This window comes from Botryllus schlosseri, chromosome 16 (assembly GCF_051294905.1).
Source record: "Botryllus schlosseri isolate E-star chromosome 16, Bs_hap1, whole genome shotgun sequence".
NCBI classification, from domain to species: domain Eukaryota; kingdom Metazoa; phylum Chordata; class Ascidiacea; order Stolidobranchia; family Styelidae; genus Botryllus; species Botryllus schlosseri.
In genome coordinates this window covers 7,098,848-7,110,501 of record NC_137251.1, presented here as the reverse complement: position 1 = coordinate 7,110,501, position 11,654 = coordinate 7,098,848, and the positions used below count along the sequence as shown (strand labels likewise).

The window sequence follows — 11,654 nt, the reverse complement described above, 5'->3', positions numbered from 1 at the left end:
TGCACTTGCAGTCGTTTATGCTTACTGTGGTTTTACACATCGATTTCGCCTATGGACACATGCCTCTTCGTTTTCATTGCTTCTGCTAATTTTCACTCAGAATCCAAGCGTACCATACCTATTTTCTTTTAATGTTATCTGCAGGTAAACGTGCTGTTTGATTGAAAGAATTTATGAAGCCCTTACTACTCATTCCTATATTTACTACGTATCGCAATGTTATGGTGATGATGGTGTTTTGAATCGATGGAATTTGTAATAAACTAAACTGAACTGAATCTTTTCGATAACGAACGGTGAGCCATTATACGCTTCACTTACTTTCAAGGTTCGCGTTGCGTAGTAGCAAGATGCCCTCTCTTTGTTGACATTCGTTGGCCGGTGCTAGTGTTCATGTGATTACTGGAGTTCGGTTTTCTGTGGCTAAGAAATGCCTTTGCACAGACTATACTGGTACTAAAAGTAGGTCCATTGGTGAAAGTCAGCATTCAATCAGACCAAGCATGCACTGCCGAGCTTTTTCGTTGCTGGAACGTGAGTATAGCAAGATATTGAAGAGTTCAGAATGGGGGATTAAAGTAACGCCCTCAGAAAGCAATATATTCTGTTGGTATGCGACTATATGTGGCCTCAATGGAAGCATATGGGAAAACGGACAATTTCATCTGACATTGCGCTTTAATGAAAATTACGATGACGAGAATCCAGAAGTTAAGTTCAATACCATTCCTTTTCATCCGAATATAAATCCGTTGACCGGAGAGCCATGCATTGATCTCTTTCAACAAACGAATGATACGTTTCCGAGAAATATATCCATTGTCGAACTCTTGGTAAATTTACAAGTTCTCCTATCAAATCCTGTACTCGAAAATGCAGTAAACAGCGAGGCCGCAAGATTGTTATATTCAGCGCCTCACATCTATACGCAATTAGTGAAAAATTGCGTTTTGGAAAGCCGGAAGTTAATCGAGATTTTGAAAGGTCAAGATTTGGAGAAGGCAAGTAAAGAGCGACTTCAATACTTTTTACCGAAAAAGGTCACGTCAAGTACCGATAACTACAGCAGAAAAGCAAAGCAAGTGTCTTTTGACGAGTATCACAAAAGTTGGGTGCGAATCGCCTCAAGCCAGCCGTTGGCCAGCATTCAACAATTTTACTCTTCAAAAGCGGGAACGGACAACTTACAATATTTGCCTGACAATTCCAGTCAACCATACGGCAGCACTGAACAATCGGACAAGCGTGCGATAAGTCCGGTGCATTCTTCAGTCAGCAAAAGTCTCACGTCGGACAACGAAAACAAGCTGAATAAAATGCGAGAGAAAAAACTAAAGCGAATCACAGCAATGAAGCAGCTTTACCTGAACAAGACAAATGAAGAAAGTCCAGGCAGCACGGCGCCTGTGAGCTCGCGTATAGATCTGGAAAAGGGTAATGAGTCTTGGGATAAGGAGGCTGATGAACTGGTGGCCTGGACAACGACATTGCAAGAGGATTTTGTATAATCGATGAGTCACGACAACTTCGCAATATCTATCACAGCCTTTCCCCGACTTGAGGAAGGCATTTTCAGATAATAAATATAAATCATGTTAGACCATCAATGTGTTAAGGCCACTTTTTATTACCCTTCAAGATCTACAGTTGTCTTTGAAATTGAGGTTTATAAAATAATGCCAATATCTGCAGGATATCAAGGAAACATACTATAGGTAATGCAGGCGAGCAGAGAATGTCTTCAAACTGTAAATACGATGGTCCTTGAGTGGATGCTTCTTGATGATTCTACTGTAGAACTTGCTATATGTATGGTACACCTATGGCATTCATCTAAAGCTTGAGGGATGCTAGTGCGAACCCCTGAAAGATTTGGATTCGTTTGAGCAGCAACTTCTATATATGGTGCGCCTTGAAAACGAATGTCACATTGCTAGTTCTAAGCACCATATTTCTGCCAAGTAGAAATGTATATAATCTTGAGGGACAGAGTAGTTTTCTAATGCGCAAAAAGATCACCCATCCATTGTGACGTTCAACTATGGAGGAGGACTCTTGAGCTTTTTTTTAACTCTCTATGCCTGCCTCTATTATTGGTAAAATTTTACGAACACCTTAATATGTTCATATACCGAGCCAGTTTCCGGGTCAAGCACAGTATAGCTACGGAAACGAGTCGTTCTATTATTCAGAACCCGACGTATGCATGGAGCTCAACGTACCGCTCACATTGACTAATTGAATTACTCTTCAGCAATTACTTATTCGAGTCGTCGAGTTAATCATTTTGTGTGACAAGCAGGCTTAAAAGTCGATTTAATTTCTTATCAGCACTGCACTATAGTATAGAAAGCAAATACCAGAGAAAAAAACATTGTTGACGGTGCCGCACCAGACCGGAGACCACTCAAAACCCCACAATAAATATTAATAGTAATAATATTCTCCAGAACCGGAATATAGTGAGCTTTTTCCATCAAATTTCTCGAGGATCAGTGTCATTTTTGAGTATGCAAGGCTTATCTAAGTTTTGTGTTCCCTTTACTCTCTTTCTACCGCCGCGCCGCAGTGATGGGAACTTGCAGCTCCAGGAATTCCTGTCAAAGACTTTAAGATTACTGTAAAATTATACAATTTCAAACTCAAAATGTTCACGATGGGGAACGTTCCCCGATTCTCTTGGGAACATGAACTATTGAAGTTCGCATACCGAACGCGAAACGGTTCTCACAATCCTTAACACAAATGCTTTTGAGCATAACGACAGCGGTAGTTTGAATAAAGAAATAAGGTAATTTTATATTGGTCATTTTCACATGGCCAAGATATAGCATAGTGCTATGGTAGGGTTCCGTATTATTGGCCAGAAAGTTGTCGTATTGAGACCCAACCGGGTCCCGCCGAACACTTATACTTGCTTGTAAAATTGATACTCTGCTACCCAGCCGGGCACTCCGGGATAGCGTGAAGAATGAAATTGTTGGTGATGTGACGATAAACTTGCAGGTACTCCGCATCACCATGCCGCCAATGCACCTCCACTGTACAGAGGAAACAAACAACATTGCTTCCACAATCCACATCCTTCCGTTGTCCGTTACCAATAATAATAGTTTCGTGTCACCCCTTATCGGAAATCCGAAGGAGAGCTAAGTGGTTGTAACCAGTCGCCTGAAACATAAAAACCGGCATGATAGGAAATTATTGAATGGATTGTCTTTACAATAAAACCCAGAGAAAGAACCGATGAAGGATTTATACATGGTATCGATCGAATAGAGCCAGGAATAGCGATTACCATTTGAAATGCATGGATCGCTACTAATACGTTGACCGTTATAGTAGCAACACTGCGATTCGCATAAAAATGTCATCTTAATTTCTAATCACGTAAAGAGCTACATTTAGCAGCATGCGTGCGGTCTAAAGCAGGGGTGGCTAACCTTTTTGCCATTCGCGGCCGCATTTCAACCACTCGTGCAGCCCACAGCCGCATTTCAGGGCATAGTCGTAATGAACGAGCTCGACGCCAAATACCCAAGTTAAGTGTCTATGTCCATTTTCGCTGAACTCCGGACTAATATATTCAAAGATATAGGCTTATACTGTACGCTCCGAAATCGCAAGTGGTAGTGGCAGTGGTGGCTTCTGTGGTGGGCGAGGTGGGCGGTCACCCGGGCCCCCCTGGTCGAAGCCTCCCCCCTAATCCGTGTACCAAGCAAGAATATGATTCCGTACAGATGTGTAAACCATCATCAAATCTCTGCATTTGTTAGAAAAGTCCCGTATCCCTATAATCATCACGTCTCTGCATGCGGTAAAATTAATTAGTTTTGATGTAGTCTATCCTTGCACACATGCAATAATAGATATGATCGAACCCAGCATCTGGCCAAACCATGACGCGGTGAAAGATAGATAATAATAACAGATACGAAAAGGGGGTCTGGGGTTACGATTAGATACTTATAGGGCCCCCCGGTAAGTCTTGCCCGGGGCCCCCCTCGTTCATAGGGCTACCACTGGTCAGTGGTAATGTTAAGGGACTGCTTATAGTCGCGCTAAGCGCGAAAAATTTTTCAGATTTACAAATGAATTTCGTCATTGATATTATTAGTAGTTTTACATATTGCTATCAAACATTTATCCTTTCTATGCCCATGTGATCAGATTCAACTGTACAGAATTGATGCAGGGGGGTTTTCGAAAATTTAGGGCAAGTTATATATTATGATGCGTCTGCGGGTGTACAGTACAATTGTTATTAGTCACTTTGTTGTATACTTTTATTTCTTGACCTCCCATCAGGATTGACGGTATAGTGAGGAGCACACGATTCCGACAGGGATATATAGAAGTTCTGTATATCCCTGGATCCCGAGTTGGTATTTCCATATGAGGCGCATCAGTTTCCTCTGCTGTTCGAATCTGCATTGTGGGGCTCTGATTGCAAAGGGCGCTACTAAATTAAAGTCAAAAAATGAAGTCACATTGAATGAATCGCGCGCAGCGCGAAGAAAATTCCAACATTAATTAAATTCTTTCAAGAAATCGGGAGTAAATTCGTAAATTGCATGTCGACGGCCGCCAACACATACTACTTGAATTACGTATCCACGGCCGCAGGTTGGCCACCCCTGGTCTAAAGAGTCACGTGGGGATATATTACAAACGCAAAATCCCAAATCTAAATGACATTGTTGCGCAATATCGTGGGAAATCTCAGGGACTGCAACATTATGTAACTCGCATCAGATAAAATTAGGACGGCCAACAGTGCAAGTCTGTGAATTGTGGTTGAGAATATGAAAACTGAATGGGTTGCGAAATTACGTGTTTTTAAATAACGCATCGGACGACGCGGGAAGTATTTGAGAAAAGTTGAATTGGACAATATTAGCCTACATTCGCTGTAAGTTCAGTCATGGTTGTTCCTGTAGACAATCGGAAACTGAAAGGCACAGGGGGCAATGTAATTCTCAATGGCAATACGTTTTTGTGTATGTCACTGACAAATTCTGACTTGTGCGGGCAGCGAGTACCTTCACGTGCGTACAGGAAACAAAATTTCGTGCTTCATTTGGTCATTGGGGAGAAAAAACACATTGTCTCAAAATGAGATAATGCAAATGTTTTATGCTTTCGAACGCCTTTTGCATTCTCCATACTAGAAATCAGCTTATGTACAATGCACATTCGAAAACAAAAATAATAATCAAACACTAGAATCTAGTTTGATCGAATATTCCGAAGTAGCCTGGTGATATGTTTACGTTAACATTGATGCATAGACACACTTCAAAAGAAATAGGGTTTCGTTTTCGTCTTGGACTTCGAGCATTATCGTACTCATTCAATATTATTATTAATATTAGTAAAAAGAAGAGCAATTCAAAATATTTAGTTTGTTGTTTATACCAAAATTGCGTCAGAGACTTCTATTGGCAACAAATCATCCGTAAAAGCTAGGATAATATAGATTTCATCAATAGTCAGGGGATTTTTGATGTTGCAGTATACTGATTTATGTCATTTTACGTCAATTTTATATAAATACTTATCACACCTGTAAATGACTCATTGAAGTGTATTATTGGTAGGTCTGGTCAAAATCGAGTACCTAAGTGATTCGATTCTGAATCACGTATTACCGTACGCTTCGTCATTACGACGTCACAACAGACTGTACTATGTCAAAGTTCAAATATGTACCTTTTATGTTACTGTTGTCCTCTATAATGCCTCCTCAAAGAATATAATGCCTGTTATCTGTCACATTAAAGATACTTTGGTATTTTTTCTACAATTCCGATTTCATTGCACTTCTCGACAATGTTGTGAGATGATCATGACTTCAGAAATGTGTTATTTCCAGTAACGTTCGTAGTTTTCTACTACGTCTCGTATGCTGCGACACGGCCAATCAAGGTTCAAGGCTTCCTCTGATGAAAATAGTATCAAAACTATATTAGTCGTTAGTAAATTAATTAACTTTCAGTAGCGAGGAGCGTATAATTTCAATACTCGAAAAATTCGTCTTTCGCTACTCGACTCGAATCATTAAAATTAATACTTGATTCATATTCGAGTACTCGAATCATTGTGCCCAGCCCTAATTATTGGTTTATAAATATGGATACCAGCAGTGTTCAAAAATATTGATACGCGAGAGCAACTATTTCGCAATGGTAGCTTGCATCTACCGATACAAAATATACTCAAAAATGTTTAAATATTGAACGAGATCCAAAGATTAACAGTTGAGATGATTTGAGAGCCGGAACAGATCCGTCCATCGTGATCATGATAATTGTCATAAATCAAATGTCAGTATGCAGTTTCGGGTGTGTCTATCCTATATACATCGCACCAGACGATTTTCGAGCCGAAAAATATACATCACGTAAAAATACCATAGTGTACCTGTTCAAAGCGCAATAATTGCGATTCCATATTACAAAACCATGTTGTAAAAAAAATTTGTAAGGATATTATTCCCAGCTTTCAACACTGATTGCAATTCTGACTGATTCCAAATTGCACCTTATTGATTGGATACATGCGAGGCGAGCCATTACATTTCCCGTTAAAGTCACATATTTCTACAGTTCCTTTTACGGACTTCCACTTTTTCCCAGTCCATTTATTCGTCCAAATATTTCAAACCAGCTCAAATTGATAAAGTGGTGATGGAGAGTGCACCCAACGAGATTCCAAAACCATGCCTCATTGATGACGAAATAATTTCGTAACGCCAATTGGGAGATGAAAATATCACATTGATCGTTTGGAGTGACTAAGAAGCAGTGTCGAAATTGCGGCAAAGAATGTAGGTCTATATAACGACACGCAACATGACTGAGTGATGAGTTACCTTCCATTCACGACGCAATATGAGTCAATTAGGTATATACGATTTAGACAATACTCGTCCCATTTTATTCTAATTTGACGTCACTAATATATTTACCGAAGAAATTCGGGTCGTTAAAAATAATCTTGTCTCGTCTAGGCAATATGCTGATTTGTATTGGGCGTCTACTGTTTTGCGTTAGTGTATTTTGACTCATAACCGTCATAGAACATTGAATTGGTTATATTTTATAACGGACACGCCCCCAGTAGCATGATATAGTATTATCACTCAACGAATATTCTTTTCTTGTGTCAATGGCCAACGACCATAATAATATCTCATGACTGAAGTGCCACTGCCCACTAATAACAAAAGCGTCACATGAGTCCGTCAGCAATCAGCATATTCTAAATTTTGAAACGATGACATTTGATGAGGAAAATTGACCCGGTATACCACTATTTTAAAGAAACATTCAACCGTACGTACATTTGGATACCGTGAATCCACTATACAATTAGGGGTATGAGGCTTAATATCACATGGAGCCTTCTAAAAAACCTCATCATGTCTATATTCCGGATGTACAAGAATTATATAGAAGCCAATATAGAGCGGCTATTTAGAAAGAGTTAAATCTGAGGTCGAGATTTCGAATGGCAAATAGCCAGCGTATCCTAACTTGACATAACTTTTAAATATGAAAATATACCTTTTACGAACTATGAAAATTCGGTGCTTGTTTGTTTTTTTGACATTGTATTCATACCACATGATCCAGTAATTTGCCATATCATATCTTCGAAATCCAAACGTCGAGTTATAGCATGCCCTCCCACCAGTAACCTCATAAAGAAATCAATCGAATATGCCGGTCCTGATATTTGGAACACTATACCTACATCGATAAGAGACCTTCCTTATCAATTATTCAAAAAAGAATTATTCAGACACATTATCTCCTATTACTAGCACCACTTGTCTCGCCCATTTTTCCATGTCATTGTTATTGTTATTATTTATGTTATGCTGTGCTGAATTAGATAATTCCAACCAACTGCAACCAAATTTATAAAGAATATCTGTAATTGTTAATGCAGGGTGTGATCAGAATAGTTGACCCTACCCAGAGTCATATCGATTACACCCTGCCCTAGACCGTTAAGTATCTTGTTATAATTTCATGCGTCAATGTTATTTTCGTTTCGGTTGGACGAATCAATAGATATTTTTTTCTCTCTCTCTCTCCTCTCCCGGAAACATTAGATGAAAATCACGCGATGACGAAATATATAAATTAAACCAGTGAATCTTCCAAGTGAAGCGTAGTAAAAAGTGACGAATGACAGTAGCTTATGGTTAATGGTTATTCATACCGACTTCATACTTGCCTCTTCAACTTTCTGCATCAAAGGTCAAATTACAAGGAAGTTGGTTAATTCATCGAAATATATCCTCGGATGTAATTCACCGACATAACGGGTCGCATAGGCTCGAACCAGGTACAACCTCTGTATCGCGGCTGCGAAAGCGAAGGACATGGTTCAGTTGAAAGTTTATCTATTTTAGGCCCTTTTCAGTCAAAACATCAGTTAGGTCACAACCTCGCAACTCTCAGAATTCCTTGAACTACATTCACGGCTCGATACGTCGATTGTTTTTATGTATTTTATTCATCACGTCAATATAGTCCTTACAAAACGTTTTCGGGACCGTAGTCCTAAAATATCGGTGAATAGGATTTTCGGTGCGCGGTTTCGTGCTTCAGGGGCGCCTGGTCAGGGCTTATGGGAGGCCCAGTCCACTCAACAACTATCAATATAAAAATGTTAAATTATTCATGATTCAACATAAATTTGATTTTAGGATTTTTCAGGCCTGCAAAATATGTTCTCAAATCTTTCAGATAATCTATAAAACGACTGCTACACTGATGTTCTGCACTGCATTCCAGGAAGAAAAATGGAAATACCCAACATAAATTTTGAACAGCATTTCTGAATTGCAGCCCAGAAGCCTAATCCAAGATGGCTATTAAAAAGTAAGGATTATTTAATGCATTTGAGTACACATATCTGATAAGTCAAACGGGTAGTTCTGTAACAATAAATTGAGCTGTACTTGATCGTATAACCAATTGCATATTATTACTACTATACAGTCATGCTCCAAAGGTGTACTCGACCGTCAGTGTTCGAAGGCGTTGTTAGAATGTGTCTATATGGAGATATGTAACCGAAGTTGGCTTTCCAAGCATCACAATAAAACCGCAGGAGTGCCACTTTTCGGAAATACACATCACGTCGGTTGTGAAATGATTTCCAATTCGGGCGCAGCTGCGGAGTGCGGTTTGAAGTGGCTTGATAAGCTTTACACATCCCGCTGTCACGCGACGATGACGTAAGGTAGAAAAGACAAAACTAGTTGTAATAACACTCGAATGATTTTGCACGCCCCCAATATAAATGTTAAGGTGTTGTAAAATATCGATGATGGGCTGCGAACACCAACCCTCTTCAACTCCTCGTTCTTCCGATCGACAACTATTGATATTGGTATGTTCACAGCGGTTCAGTAAGAAGTTAACAAAGCATGGTAAAGAGGGCAGTATTCGAATTTCATCTAACTAAAGAGAAGATGCAGATCAGATCACTGACACACATATCTCTCTGCTGAGATGATATAACTACGTCATGCACTAAAGTGAAGGATAGATTTGTGCGTGAATATAATAGCAACGGTAATACAGCTCAGCTCATGCCATCATATTTTACCCTTCTGCCCGTGATTATATTCGATAGGTCATGCTGGATATTGGTTACAGAAAATCACTATTTCCACTGGGGTATCCATAATCAATAAGTATAATCAGATGTCTGCGTTAATCATCGGGATTGTCAAGGCAATATCTCCCGATAAGGGACAAATCGAAAGTGAGTATTTGGTGGCAACAGCAGTGTGGAGCTGGTTAGGTGTGCACATGTAGATGGCAGTTTCGAAAATGTTGCATAAATTTTCAAACAAATACTCAATAATTTATGTTAATTCACGAAATAATTTTGGGCTCTCTTCGAGCTCGCCCCCTCACAATTTGGGGGTTTGGGGTACGGCAGTTACGGTTCTGGCCATACATAAATAACGTCGTGATCCCACGAGCCGCGCAGAGGCTTTCATTTATTGGAAAGGCCCACCATTCCATAAGTCGTGGAAAACGATGGTGTGATCTCACTAAAATTAACCATAACAAGGCAAATCGTGCATACCGCGAATAATACCGCGAATAAATCTTCAGGTTTCCGAATAAATTCTAACAAAATATTCATGTGTCAAGCCAGCATTGACGAGTGTGGAATCTGCGTTGATTACATGGAATATAGTTTGGCTACTTTACACGAATTTAGTCACTTTGTCGCACTTTTAAATAAGTTAAATCTTTAATTCGAAGAAGGACATGTTTGACACATACTGAAGTAAATAGCTTGAAGAGTCTTAGATTCCTCCATGAGAAGCTAGCTTATATATTTAGTCACTCTCCGACAAGATTCATGATTGCATGATGCATCTCTGTGACTTCCCGAATGGCCGATGGCGATGTAAAAAGCTAGAATCTGTGAAGTAGTCCTACCCCGTAATCGCGATGTATAGCTGCTTCATATTATGTGTGACGATTTATATCAAGGGTCATAAACATGGGGCCCGTATCGAAAACAAGTTACAACAATTTTATTCTTATATTTAAAAATGTTTTTTTCGTGCCAGTCGTAAATTGCCAAATAGTAAATCACATATTCGCGATGGGTGTGGAATGTCATTCTGCAAGGCTCCGTCGAATAAGAGCTCATGCATACTCGGAAAGACATTGAATGCCCCTATTATTGATTCCGAGGCACGCGAACTAGGAAATTGACCGCGAACAAATTTCAGTCTGAGACTCCTGATTGATATGATAAAAATGAAACAAAGAAACGCAATATTTCGTTTTCGGCCCAATCAAGTAATATGGCTTAGAATAATTGTACTAATTCAATAGCGTAATATCAAACCACTCGAGAGTAAGTAGTTCAAGTACCGAAAAGCTTCCTCCGCACTCAGTATAGTAACGACCCCTGCATACGTAACAGATGGGTATGGTTCTAATTACAAACGCAATTCATATAACCAAGAAATAGTTCAGAAAGGTGACCGTGACTCGGGTAGCGGCACAAAAATGTAACTACACACCAGGGCTGTGAAAAAATTAACAATTTTTCCGGAATCCAGCCATTCACTGATTAAATTGTCAGGTTACCCTAAAAAACGCTGCACACCAAATTTGGTTCAATTCTAACAAGTAAAAGCCTCCGCATATCCAATTAAAATTTTCAATTTATTAGGGAAAATTAAAAAATAAATTCAAATTTTCTGTCAACCTCGTGAAATTGTTGGGTTGTCTTCAAAGACAATGCAAAATAAATTTGATTCAATTCTAACTAGTAGAAGCGGAGTTATGTGAGTTTTCCGTTGATAATTCTCGAATTATCCTTGATTGGTGAATTTTTGGTGAATTTGAAATATATTTTTTAAAATTTTCCCTAATAAATTAAAAATTTTAATTGGATTGGATTTAATACTTGTTAGAATTGAACCAAAGTTGGTATGCGGAGTTTCTCAGGGTAACCTGACAATTTAATCAGTGAAGGACTGGAATCAGGAAAAAGGTATTTTAGAACAGCCCTACTACACACCCACAAATATTTAAAATGAGCCAAACGGCCATCTTCATTAGTCGGTGCAGTTGGAAGAATTCCGTAGATTGTGT

General features: G+C 39.2%; 1 protein-coding gene across 1 annotated transcript; it reads left to right on the top strand.

Annotated features, from left to right (window-relative positions):
- The first annotated feature begins 354 nt into the window (after positions 1-354).
- Positions 355-1,603, top strand: LOC145459108 (ubiquitin-conjugating enzyme E2 U-like). Its single transcript, XM_080337725.1, has one exon. It carries the CDS (start codon positions 504-506, stop codon positions 1,506-1,508), a length of 1,005 nt encoding a protein of 334 aa, XP_080193851.1. The 5' UTR covers positions 355-503; the 3' UTR covers positions 1,509-1,603.
- The last annotated feature ends 10,051 nt before the right edge of the window (positions 1,604-11,654 follow it).

Bases quoted from the DNA above. Each gene is read 5' to 3' on its own strand.
- LOC145459108 (XM_080337725.1), top strand. From the start codon at position 504: ATGCACTGCCGAGCTTTTTCGTTGCTGGAACGTGAGTATAGCAAGATA.